General features: G+C 36.2%; 1 protein-coding gene across 2 annotated transcripts in view; it reads left to right on the plus strand.

Annotated features, from left to right (window-relative positions):
* Window positions 1–10388, plus strand: part of LOC124357846 (TBC domain-containing protein kinase-like protein) — a 38177-nt gene extending 27789 nt beyond the window's left edge. For both annotated transcript variants that reach the window (XM_046809922.1, XM_046809921.1), the window contains exons 12-16: window positions 3563–3724; window positions 4981–5102; window positions 5737–5873; window positions 7971–8154; window positions 9954–10388. In XM_046809922.1, the coding sequence (XP_046665878.1) occupies window positions 3563–3724; window positions 4981–5102; window positions 5737–5873; window positions 7971–8154; window positions 9954–10058 (710 nt within the window). In that variant the 3' untranslated portion in view covers window positions 10059–10388. The remainder of the gene's footprint in view (window positions 1–3562; window positions 3725–4980; window positions 5103–5736; window positions 5874–7970; window positions 8155–9953) is intronic.
* The last annotated feature ends 3893 nt before the right edge of the window (window positions 10389–14281 follow it).

Genomic DNA, 14281 nt, shown 5'->3' on the forward strand with positions numbered 1-14281 from the left:
ATACTGAGCCCTGTGGGACTCCTCTATTCACTGGAGCTGTTTTGGATCTGTAAGTACAGCTTTGTCCATTTGCAGTTTTCTTTACTTCAACAATATGCTTGCGTCCCTCGAGATAGCTAGCCACCCAGTCATTTGCTCTGCCTTGAATTCCTAGTGCGGGACAGTTTCTTAAGAATCAGCTCATGCCCCAAGCAGTCAAAAGCCTTACTGTAGTCTAATAGGACTGCTGATACATAATTATTGTCTTCAAGTTGGTCGATGACGTATTCAGTAAGGCTTGTGATGGCACTGATTGTAGATTTTCCTCTGAGGAAGCCGTGCTGACTTTTTGTTATTAGGTCATAGTGTTCAAGGTGGACCAGCATTCTTGAAAGTGCAATCTTCTCTATGATCTTTGAAAAGGTGGAGATCAGTGAAATTGGGCGATAGTTTTCTGCTTTGGTTGTGGAGCCTTTTTTGTGTTTAGGGTAAAATTTTGGAGAGTTTCAAACCAGATGGAAATTGGCCAAGATTAAATGATTTATTTATTATGCTTACAAGTGGGGCTGCACAGTGTTTTACTACTTTCGATGGAATTTCATCAACACCACAAGAGAGTTTGAATTTCAGTGACTGAATAACTCTTAGTACTTCACTGGATTCAGTAGGAGTTAGATTTAGTGGTTCACCTTTGATATAAGGTGAAGGCATTTCCAGTTAGGGGGAGTATGTTATTGTTTTGAATCTCGTTACAGGATTTTTCAAGTGTTGTGTCTGCAATCTGTGAGAAGTAGAGGTTTAGATGTTCGGCTATAAGATATGGATTGTTTTCTATCTTGCCATCTATTTCTAAACTCGATAAAGAACTGCATGATAGTTTGTTTTGTTTTTCTGAATTGATAATCTCCCAAAGAGCTTTGGACTTGTTGTTTGATTGAGCTATATGTTCAGCAGCACTGTTGCGTTTAAGGGTTCTAAGTTTAAATGTCATTACGCTTTCTTTTTTTTGAAATCATTGTTATCCTGTCGCTTTCATTCCCCGTCATTTCATACTTATAGTGTGCTCTAAGGAAGTCATCTTTCATCATCATAACTTCTTCATCATAGTAGATCTTAAAGCTTAGAATTTACGTTTTTGTTCTAGTTCTTTTCTTTGGGCAAGCATGATCCAGTGTTCTAGCCATTATGGTTTGAAAATGATTTGAAGGCTTCTTCTGCATCAAGGGCATTGTGAACGGAATCCCAGTTTTCTAATGCAAGTGTAGCTTTCAAGTTTTTCAAGGTTCTCCTACTGTAGATTCTTTTGAATGAGCTTCTATTTTCATGAGTACGTTTTAATCCTAGATGGAAGCTACATGATTGTCCTAAAATGGTCAGATATTCCTGTTTCAGTAATTGAAAAGCTTACTTTATCCTCTGATAGGTTTGTACATATACAGTCAATGGATGATCTTGAGTTGTGAGTTATTCGAGTTGCCGGCAGTGGAAGACGTCGGATTCCGTAAGTCAGTAAATCCTCTTCAAACAGTGTGTTGTCAGTATTTTCAGTAAGTCTGTCAAAGTTAACATCACCCATTAAGACTAGGGATTTATTTTCAGCTTGAATGGATGAGAGAACAGAAGAGATGGTGTTCATTGCCAATCTTGCTTGCCCTCCTGGTGGTCGGTGTAGATTCCAAGCACAATATATTGTGTGTGATTTAATAATAATAAATTTTGCTAATGCAGCTTCACATACAAGTTTCTAGACAGTGTTCTGATATGTTAATCTCTTCTGCCTCAATGTTTGCTGTATCTTTGATGTAAATGGCCACTCCACCTAATTTGTGATCTTCCCGACAAAACTTTGTAACCAATGAATAACCATCAAATTTTGTTAGTAACAGGTTGTTAGTATTTAATCCATGTTCAGTTATTATTAAAATGGTTGGGTTATCAGTATTTTAAAATGTGGTTAAGCCTATCTACTTTCTTAGATAGTCCTCTTACATTTTGATGGTAAATTATGAAAGTCGTTTTGTACTATTTTTTTTAGTAGGTTGGAGTTCAGAAAAATTCGGGGATTGTGCCTGGTCTGGTTTATTTTCTTCTTGGTGTGAGTGTTGTCTAAAAAAAAGAGAGGGATGTTTGGTTTGATGGCTGTAGATATTTCTAACGAAAAACTGTTCATAAGTTTCATTTTCTCCTAGCTTTTGGGATGTCACTGGTGGGCACCTCTTCACTTTTAAATAAGAACCAGTAATGGGGCTAGTTTTCTCTGGCGGTGTTTCAATCAGTTTTTCTGTCGGGGGTTTGGCTGATTCCCCCAGTTAATCCAATTGCCTGAGAAGTTGTCGGATGGCTGGAATCCTCTGTCAGTGTCGGATGGCTGGAAATCCTCTGTCAGTGTCGGATGGCTGGATTCCTCTGTCAGTGTCGGATGGCTGGATTCCTCTGTCAGCGTTGTTGTAGACAGTTTTTCTTTCGGGGTTTCACTAATTCCCCCAGTCAATCCAGTTGTCAAGTGTTAGAGATCCTCTGTCAATGGTCTTGGTTTACTTTTTGCTACCTGTGGGAAACATTAAACAAATTTTCTTTTTTTACCAAAATGTTTAGGTTTTTTAATGCTAGTATAAGATTGGCTCTTTGGTTTTTGCTTGTCTTTATTTGTTTTTACTGCAGACAGGGCAAGGACCATTTTAATCTTATGCTTTTCCGGGTTGGGATTGTTTTTGAGCTTATCAGCTAGTTCCCTTACTGTGTGCTCCATTTCTTCTTGCCTCTTTCTTAGCTGTGCTACTTCCAAGAGGAGTGGTGTGGTCAAAGTAGTAGTAAGATATTCCATCGAATGTTTGAGTTTCCGAAGTGTCATAGCATTTTGGTGTTGGGGTCTCATTAGCTATTTCTTGTAGATGATGTTTTTCATCGTTCAGTTTTAAAAGGGATTTCTCCAAAATGCTTATCTTTTCTGAGTACTGTAAAATAAGGTGGCCTTGAGTTTGATCGTGTTCTTCAAAGATGTTTTGTAGTTCTACTTGTTGCAGTTTACTTTTTTCCAGTTGTAGAAGAGTGTCCTGCAGTTTTACCTGGAGAGCCTCGATTTTATTGATATATTTTTCCTCATTAGCTAGCAGATCTTCCAATTTAGCTTCCATACTAGCCAGGTTTGCTTTTAGGATAGAGTTATGGGATTGTATGTTCTGGTAGTCTTGCTTAAGTTGGTAATTTTCCAGCAACAGAGCATTTCCAGCCTCTGCAGCTAAAGTCAATGACGTTTCCAGGTCACGTTCTTGCGTTTCGTGTTCTTTTAATTTTGATTTCACCTCCTCAAGCTCTGGTATCTGACTGGTTTTCTTTGGTGAAGGAGCATCTTCCTCTACATAAAGAAGTTTCTATGCCAATAACTCAATTAAATCAAGCATTATTATTGGAAGTAACTGAACTGCTTATTTAAGCTGAGTAATAAGGAGTTTTCAGCTATTATATTTGATGAACTTTATCAAACGAAGTATGAATAAAGTATTGTTTTTAATTATTATAAACCTACGTAGTGGATTATTTGTTACTAGTTTTATTACAGTATTTATTTTTCTCCTGTTCTCAGACGTATTCCCTCTACACAAGATTTTCCATCTGTGGGACAAACTATTACTGGGGGACGCCTCGTTTCCCCTCTACGTGGGGTTGGCAATCCTGCAGCAGCTGCGGGATACTCTGCTCTCTTCTGGCTTCAATGAGTGCATCCTCCTATTCTCAGATCTCCCAGGTTAAATATTAAAAATTTATTAATGGGTGTCCCAGAAGGCTCAAATTAAGTTACGCATTGGCAGCGGAACAGTAATGCTTACTTTTAAGTTGAACTGGATTTTCGTATAAAAATAAGGTGGACATATTTAATTTAATTTATATACTTAAAAAAGATATATAATTAATATTATTTCATATCACACTCACAAGCAATCTAATAAGTATTGATTCAATTGGGACGATCGTAAATTTTCCATTTTTATAATAATATAGGCAATTGATGCTGTAAAATGCAAAACTAGTTGCTGTTTTGAAAACAGCTGAAAAAAAAATAGATCTGCAGTACTTCATAACGGAAAGTAAATTCAGCTGATTCTTCAGCTTCTACATCTATAATGCGATCTCTAGAATACAAATGCATTTGAGAAAACTAAATAAGGTTGATTATTAAAAACATTCAGTAGACAAATAATGACACATACGCAGTCTACAAGACATTATTAGAACTAATAGGAGGTACAATTAGGAGCTTATTCGACCTGAGTTTGACACTGAGCCCCTAGGCCCAGTTATTGCATGATAAGATATTTCATGAGTGGTGTGAAATGGGTTAAATATATTTAACTTATCTGTTTCATGCTTCTCATTTGTTTATGGATGTTATGTACTGAAACACTGAGAAAGAACTTTATTGGGTATTCAGTTCAAATGCTCAAAAATCTTATAAAATTGAAGGAAACCACATCTGTGCTTCAGAAAGTATTACTAACCAACTAGAGATCAAATACTGCACCTCATCAAATAGTCTAAAATTGAGTGATTAACCATCAGCAATATGGAGGCCCAAAATTAAAAATAAAAGTTGCTATATGTCATTTTGGAACCAACAAAGTTGACCATTCTAGTGAATTACAACGTTGATCAGTGTGACTTCTTTAGGAATTTAAATAACTCCCAGTTATAAAAATATGGGTTCTGTCCTATCAATGTGTCACAAAATCAAGAGAGCTTCTTAATATTTATAAAGAAGTCCTAACTTCCAAATTCTCGCCCTTTCTTCTCCCTTGTTTTAACCACCAAATCTCTTAACCCAATTCTCCAGCAGACTTTTTTGAATTTTGAGTCTTTATCACAAGCAAAGCTAGTGTTATAGCAAAGTTCAAAATCAAAATATTGTACTTCCCATAGTAAAATTTAAACAGTTAAAAACTGTTTAATACTTACTCAATTTTACTTACAACAGGTGTTGGTTTACTATGGTTTTGTGTGTTGCAGAAGTGGACATAGAACGATGTGTCGCTGACTGTATAGAACTTTACTGCAGCACACCGCGCAGTGTTACCTTCCGGGAACACGAGTTACCCAGTGTTGCCAAACCTGTTCTCAATCCTGAACTGGTAAGAAGGATGTAGAATCTTGGAGCATTGGAAAAAAAGGTTTATTGTACTATCACTAGTATAAACGAATTCCACATTTTCCAATATAATTTTTTATTTTGTGCAAGGCCTTTCTGAATAAAAGATTCCATCATCAGGCACTTCACAAATTAAGAAGTAATTAAGGAATTAAAAAGTCAGTTTATCTTACAATAGGCTGAGTTAAGAACTATGGTGTTTTGAAATATGCCCAGTCTTTTTTATTACCTTCTAAATCACATTACTGTGTAACATTTCCCTTATACATCCACTCCCCTCATACAGCAATCAGTTAATTTAACATAATTTAGATTTGTAATAATCCTTTGTGACTGCTAGAGTGGTTCCCATTCCTCCATAACCAGACAGTAAGAACTTTAACCTATTTATCTCATGTACCATCAGCAAGCCTTTGTGCATGCACATTAGTCGGGCATGCCTTTGACTCGTCTTCAATGACTAACAAAATCAGAACACTGAAATAATCACATGGCACCACAAAGTTACTAAAAAAACTTGTACAGTTAATGCAAGCTTTGTTTAGTGTAGTAGTGATACTTTTATTTGTAAACAACTGGTTTGATGACTAGCTACACTTACTTTTGCGCTTTTCTAGGAGCTGAGTGGTATATCTCTGGCTGAGCTACAGACTGAACTCTCGCCCCGCATCAGCGGAGCCGACCTTGTGGAACTCCTCAACACCAAGTTCTCTCGGCCCAAAGTCTTCATTGTTGACATCCGCGAACGTGAAGAGTATCCTTTTTTTATATTGTGGACTTCATGTATAAATAAGGAAGAAGTACACCACTGATCATAACAGACTTTGTTAAGATTGTATGAAAAATTAAAAATCTATAGCTCATTTCATCCTCGAGACGTTCTGCAGACAGGTATACAATCACACAAAAACGAAGTAACACAAAGATTACACATAATAGAACTCATTTTTAGAGAAGTGAAGTTTCATGCAAAAGTACATATGAAATTTTGTGTGACATACCTGATAATATGATAAATTCAGAGTTTTTAATTATATTGGGTTTCATATCATTATGTAAATAATGAAAGTCTACAAACCAAGTCACTATAAAATGATGGTGTATTTGTTTGTTTTTGTTAATATGTCACAGGTTTGAATCACAGGTCACAGGTGTAATACGTTTGTTTACGTCCTCCTCCGTTGACTAATGGTTATAGTCTCAGCTCTCTAAACCAAGAGATCACGGGTTTAAATCTCGGGGAGGTCCAATCATGTAGTTTGTACTTTGAAAATAAAAACCAGTGCACTTTGAGGCCGGCATAGCTGATGCTGAGGCTTAAATGAGATAAAAAAAACAAAAAAAGAGTTTGTTTAAAAATCATTACTCTGCTATTTTTTCATTGCCATCATGGTTATCCATAAGACCAATATAAAAATATTCGCTAACGCTCAGCCAAATAAATCCTAAGGAGTAACTTGTACTGTCATTGAACCCCGTGGCCCTCATATTCAAATGAAGCTCCATATTTCAGTCTATAGGTCAGTTTGTTTTTAAGATAGGCAGACAGATGGATAGACAGAAATGAAATTTTTTAAATGATGAGTGATCAGGTCAGCAAACAATAAGCACATCCTGTCTGCTTGAATACTTCAAGTACCAAAATTAAAATCTGTCTTTTTTAGTTCCCTATGAAAATCATAATACTGTGGAGGCGAGTAATATATTTTTGTATGAAGAGAAGTTTTGTGCATGTTTTTGAAACAATTCCATGTTAATATTAACAAATACTTATATGTAAATGGAAAAAATAGATGGAAATATATCAAATAAGTGAGACAAACAACAATTTGTATCTTGTGGATTAATAAGAGATGATATACACTTTGACTATTAATAGGAACTTCAATTTGTTTATAGAACTATATTTTGGGTTCATTTGCACCCAAGGTAAAAATATATTTTTTAATTATTTTCAACCCTACCTCTTAGGCACCAAACAAGTTGTTATCTTTTGGAGTATTTTTACGGATCTTCTGTTAATTTAATCGGATATCAATAGAGACCAATGAGAATTCTTTTAAAATTAAATGGGTTGTGGAAAAAAATAGATTAAAATAAGCTCGTTGTAATTGATAATAAGAATTAATATATTTATCTTCCAGAAATTATTTTAGAAAACACGGTATCAACAACAGTGTTGAGTGATTGTTTTTAGTGCTGAAAACATGGAGATGAGAATTGAAACAAAATGTTAAGCTTTATTAAAGAATTGATTCACACAATGTCTAGAGTCTATGAAAAACAGGTTATCTTCTCAACCCTTCTGTTTTACTCAATTTCGTTAATGAATTGAATTGAAATCTGTTTGCCTCTAACTATCTAAATAACCATTTTTTTCAAAATTCAATTAACAAATTAGAGACCAAAAACTAATTTGCATTTTATAAGCACATACATAAACTGGTTTTCTCAGCCACACTAGTTTTGGTGAAGTGGTAATGGAAGGGTATCAAATGGTTACAAATATCAAATTATAATGTTTCTTAGATTATATTATTTTCTAACTTGGTACACTTAAAACTGACCATCAGATATGTAAATAATTTTTATATCTTCTTCAGACACCTCAATAAAGAACCTGAAAGTAGCCATTTTAAGGGTCTGTATCTTAGTCAGCTTACGCTGATTTAACATTATTTACATGTCTGATGGTTGGTTTTAACTGTGTCAAGCTAAAAAATATATATATAACCTTAGAAAAAAAATATCTTTTCATATTCTTAACCCTTTTGGTACCCTCCCATTTTGATCTTATTTTTTTATTTCCTATCGAAGAACTTAGTAGCTATATTTCCTGAACACCGAGTAGCTACTGTGAGGAGGCTATCCCTGGAAGTGTGAACATCCCGGTGTCAGGGGTGGATCTGGAGGCAGACAGCACGGAGGCGGTGGGAACAGCCATCCCAGAGAGTCCTGAGTTGAGCATTCTGTTTGGCAACAAGGGCAGGATCATCGTGGTGGGGGGAGGTGACAGCATGGTAGACTCTGCCAAGGTTCGTGTCACACCAAGGAGTTACAGTATTATGTCTTGTAACCCTGCCCATGTAAATTACAGTTTGTTTGTGATGTTGGTCCTGTTTATTTACATGTACACATTTTTGCGAGACACTGAGTTTGTCAGATTATTGAATTTTAATTTTTGATTTCGGTTATAAAATGCCCTATTTGATATGTTTGTGTTCGGTAAGACACGTTTTATCTTATTTTCTCAGTAGGTTTCGTAGTTTAAGTCAGTTTTGCTGATAATCTAGTTTAAGGATAGCTCGAAGGATGTATGAAAATATTCAGTAAACACAGGAATTTGTTTACATAAACTGTCTTCAGTGTTCGCATCATTATTCCACTTTATAGTTCTAACTTTACTGGTTGAGAACTTCAATCATACACTGAATAGCGCAGCAGTAAAAATATAAACTACATGACACCCTGAAGTGACTCTAAATTATTTTCTAATATACAGGGTGCGGCAAAATGATCTGACGGTTTTCGCCACCGTACTGTAGATCGAGTAAGTGGTGGGGGGTGGGGGGGATAAGCGCGTTCGGGAGCCTACATGTGGAAATTTTCAGTAGCCATGGAGCAGTGATCGGCTGAGCATCGTTTGTTCGTTTCTCGAGGCGTTTTTTAAAAGTGGCGATTCCTGCGTTGCTGTTCAGCGGTAGTTCCGTAAATGTTTTAATGTTGGTCCCAGAGGAAGAGTCCCAACTCGTAACACGATTATGTTATGGGTAAGTAACTTCAGAGCTACCGGTTCAGCCTTAAAACGTAAGTCGACTGGACGTCCAAAGTCAGCCCGGACACCAGAGAATATCGATCGAGTGAGAGAAGCGGTGGAAGCCAGTCCTCGGCGGCCGGCCCGTAAACAAGCTGCTGCTTTAGGCATGTCTGACCGCGCGGTACGACGAATATTGCGTTTTGATCTGCATTTCCACCCATACAAGATGGCTATCGCCCAGCAGTTGAAGCCTACTGACTATGCACATCGGCAAGCTTTTGCAGAAACAATGATTGATTTGGCGACTGATGACAAAATTGTCATGATGAGCGACGAGGCACAATTTCATCTGAATGGTTATGTCAATAAACAGAACTTTCGCAAGAGTATACAAAAACAAACCCCGCACACTGGTCGAACTAAAAGAAGCCATAAGCCAAGAAATTGCAAACCTGCCTCCTGCAATGTTAGAGAAGGTGTTCGACAGCTTCTGTGCAAGACTTGAAGAATGCTTGGCCAAAGAAGGACATAATTTGAAGGACGTTATCTTCAGGTCTTAAATGTGTGAAATAAGTTGTACTGATGTTATTTCCATAAATGTTTATCAACGCCCTTATGTAATAACCAATAAAATACTTTTTATCACTTTTAATTTTTGTGTTTTTTTAATTTTAAATACATCAGATCTTTTTGCCGCACCCTGTATATTAGAAAAATAGTGAAAAAATGTAATCGTAAGATACCGTAACAATTGTGAATCCAGGGGAAACCAGAGCCTAGTGCAGAGAGGTATACTCGTATGTTCACAGCATTCCTCATCCAAACAGTTGTAAACAATTACAGAATCCTGCTGAGGGAACTAATTGATGCATATACATTGAGTCTTATTCAAAGCAACGGCTTAGTGACAAAGAACTGAATTCTACTGGCCATACAAAAGAATAGACAAAATAAAAAGAAATTGATTTTATGAAATTGAAGTTCATATCAAACTGTAAAGTTAGTATTATAATTGTAGTGGTTAGGTCCAACATCTGTGTGCAACTTTAACAAACGCTGTCTGCTCTTATGTTTCAGTTCTGCAAACTGCTAGTTCAGTGCGGATTCCCCAGAGTGTGCTGTCTGCACGGTGGCATGGCTGCCCTTAGGTCAACGGAACTGCTTACTCCCATCATGCAGTAGTCACATTGTGCAAGATGGTGTAGTACAAAGAGGTTCTCCCCGATTGTTTTGTCTGCAGAGCATATTGGCCACCCTCAGATCAACTAAACTGCTTACTTCCAACACAGATGCTTATAAAATCATGGAGGTGCTATAATTCAGTGTGGATTCCTCAAAGTTTGTCATCTGTCTCCATCATGGTTACTATGAGATAAACTGAACTACTTACTCGTGATCAACCAAACTCTCATCATATTGGCACATTGGTATAAAATCATGCAAGCTGCTATAGATCAGTGTGGATTACTCAAATTATGTCATCTGTCTGCATCATGATTACTATGAGATCAAAAGAACTGGTTATTCTTGATCAATGAAGCTCTCATCGTGTTGTCACATTGGTATAAAATCATGCAAGTTGCTATAGATCAATGTGGATTCCTCAAATTTTGTAATCTGTATGCATCATGGTTACTTGTGATCAAAAGAACTGGTTATTCTTTGGTCAATGAGCTCTCATCGTTTAAGCACATTGGTATAAAATCATACAAGATGCTATATATTTCAATGTGGGTTCCTCAAAATTTGTTATCTGTCTGCATCATGGTTACTATGAGATCAACTGAACTACTTACTCGTGATCAACAAAGCTGCTATCGTGTTGGCACATGGGTATAAAATCATGCAAGTTGCTATAGTTCAATGTGGGTTCCTCAAAATTTTGTTATCTGTCTGCATCATGGTTACTATGAGATCAACTGAACTACTTACTCGTGATCAACAAACTCTCATCGTGTTGGCACATTGGTATAAAATCATGCAAGCTGCTATAGTTCAATGTAGGTTCCTCAAATTTTGTTATCTGTCTTCAGCATTTTTACTATGAGATCAACTGAACTACTTACTCGTGATCAACCAACTTTCATCGTGTTGGCACATTGGTATAAAATAATGCAATCGTGTTGTTTATTCGGTGGCAAGGCTGAATTTAGAACAAATGATCTGTGTACTCCCATCATGCAGGAGATGTATCTGGATTATTCATGTGATTATGATTGGAAGCATTCCAATTTGAATGAATTGTTATTAACAATGAATACTGTTGTATATTGCCAGTGGGGCATTTATATTTCAAATTATTCACAAGAATTAATATTACTTTAGTTTCATCATTGGAAGACTGAAGATAATATAGATCATAGACGTAATATCATGTGTACGTTCTTTCAATATTTGTAAACCTGCCAACATTTGGTTTAGGTTCTTAATTTATTTGGATTTCATTATCAAATTGAGCCATTTCAAAGTATGCAAAACATCAGTCATAATTTTTTCCATTAAGTGGAGACTTGATTTGTTACTGAATATAGTTTTGGTACTTAATAAGTGGCAGCCAAATGTTCTTTGATGTGGGATGTCTGGTAATAACAGAACTATTTATGGCCTCTGCAGGCTGCAGTGTACTGCATGAATTTTACATGAGCAATTTAAATATTTATGTAATGACCATGTAAAATTCAACAATATTAATTACACTTGATATTTTCTATATTTCAATTTCACTAGAAAATTGTCTTTCTGGTAATTTTGACTATAATTACCTCCTCTGATATTTTATTTATTTTGTATGTGGATTATACAATTTTGATTTATTTTAAAGAAAAATCTTACTTGTTAGTTCAGTTGCTGAACAATACACTGATTGGATAACCAGTTAAGTTAACAAGCATACAGTATTCAATTTTAGGTTATAAGTTAACTAGAAATAAAACAGCATGTTATTTTGTTGGTAATATAATTGTTTAAAATTAAAACAAATGTAACAAATAGGCTATAGTTTTAGAGTATATTTTGTTATTTATGAATACAATGAAGGATTTGCATGTATAATTAATAATTGATCTATAATTCCAAGTATAAAAGGTAATGTACATATAAAAACTTGTAAAATATTTAAATACAAATTATATGTTTAAATATATTACTATTCTGTGGTATTGATTTTCTCTACCACACAACCAAGATGGTGGACACTCAACTCTCAGAGTAAATTTCATTTCAAGCAAATCAAGGCAGAAATCACTTAAGAAAATTCACTTTGCAATCAATACTCAAGACAATAAACCCAAACAATACCAAATAACTTCATATGAATAAAAATTAAAAGTTTCTACAAATCTGCTGCATCGCTGCCACTTCATAGCTGCTAGATACACATAAGCTTCCAACGCAGCAGTATATCTTTCCAACTAGCTTTGAATTCAGCTTGTTCGCGGAAAAACAGACGACCCCAAGTTAAAACATAGCCAAGGTATTTTACAGATGAGAAAGCCTACAGACTTAGAACAACTTTTATAACAGCAGAAGAACAGTATGAACTGAAAGGCAACCACAATAACAGAGTGGAAGCAGCCCAAAAGGCAGCGAGCATCTCACGATTACATAAGTGGAGTTGAAAACAAGTCCAAAGCTGTATTGGAGGTAATGAATAATGCAAGAAATATGACAGCTAAACCCAAAGAACTCATACTAAACATAAATGACATTATAACAAGCAACCCGCAAGAAGAAGCCAATCACCTTAACATATACTTTGTGAACGTAGCCGAAGATATACTACAGCAAATTCCTAACAGTGAAAGGAACTCAGCATAACAAATTTGCACCCACAAACTAACCTAATCACTATCCCTGACACTGACATAAATGAAGTGAAGGCAATAATTTCCAGTTTAAAACCCAAAACCTCAGCCGACACAGATGAAAAAACATCCAAAATGTCAAGGTTCTGTGCAGATGTATTGGGCACACCTCTTACAGCCATATTTAATAAATTATTTAGAGAAGTAAACTTACCATCAAGAATTCTACATTACCGTCAGACATGAAGGTGTCCAAAGTCTATCTAAAAGAAAGGAGACACCACTACAGTTGGCAATTACATACCTATTTCGCTTTTCTCAACCATTTCAAGACTGTGAATAAATAGTGCTATAAATAATTATACCAAAAACAACCTGCTTACAGACAACCAGCATTGCTTCACAAAGGATAAATTAACCACTACAGCGATGATTGCATTGGTCGAAACTATGACATCTGAAAACAGCTTGGAAGAAAGGAATCTGACTACAACCATCTTACTCGACCTAAGTAAGGCATTTGAAGGCAGAGAAGATTTGAAAAAAACAATACAGGCTTGTACATCATCAAGCAAATCAAATTACTGAGCAGCACTGATACATCCAAAACCATATACTTCTCTCTGTTTGAAGGTCACCTGAGTTACAAACTTGCTGTGTGGAGTGGAATGTCCGTAATAAACCTTCTAAAGAAGCATTCAAGAGCTTGGAAATTCTCACAGTTGTTGCTCTTTACATCCAAGAAGTGGTGCTATATGTGGACAGCGCAGAACTCCCCCAAAAATGGAGATATCAAACAATGCCACACAATACATGCTGGACTTTACAATCTCCCAAATCACCTTCAAATGTATGAAAAAAAGCATGGGAAAGAAAATCCACAACCTCCTCCCACTAGAGCTGCGACTCAAGCCTGGAAAACATCTGAGGACTGCTAAAGTGGCTTTGGAATCATCCTTTCTACTCGCTTAAAGAATACCTGCAGAGGGCCATTTAAATACTGTATCTCTTTCTCCTTAAACTACTTCAAATTGTACTAATTCTAAATCTGACACCATTTGTAATCTTAAGATTATGAGTAAAGATGATTCTCATTCTCATACTTGATGCATAATGATGGACTAAATGAGAAGAGCTCTGTAACCAAACTTCGATGCTAGCTGTAAAACTAGCTTAGGATGACACACCCATCTCTGGACCTTAGCAACTTCAAAATATCTTTAATATTTTGCTTCAGTTTACTTACTTACTCTCTTACTCCCAGGGCCATTTATATCGGAGGTGATATTTAGCCGCACCAACAAAGCTCCTCCATCTTGAACGGTCCTCCGCATCTTCCTCTGAAGCACCCACCTTCTCCATATCAGCCTTCACCTGGTTCCACCATCTCACTTTCGGTCTCCCACGGGGTTGTCTTCCTTCTGGGTTACCGTACATTACCCTGTTCAGTTTGCATTTCTCTTCTCTTCTCAAAACATGGCCTGCCCAACGGAGTCTTCTGCACTTTATTTCTCCTATTACATCCGTACTATTGTAGAGGTCCCTGATTTCTCTATTATGTTTTCTTCTCCATACCCCTTGTTCATATGATGGCCCATAAAT

Source organism: Homalodisca vitripennis, chromosome 3, assembly GCF_021130785.1.
Source record: "Homalodisca vitripennis isolate AUS2020 chromosome 3, UT_GWSS_2.1, whole genome shotgun sequence".
In the NCBI taxonomy this organism is placed as follows: domain Eukaryota; kingdom Metazoa; phylum Arthropoda; class Insecta; order Hemiptera; family Cicadellidae; genus Homalodisca; species Homalodisca vitripennis.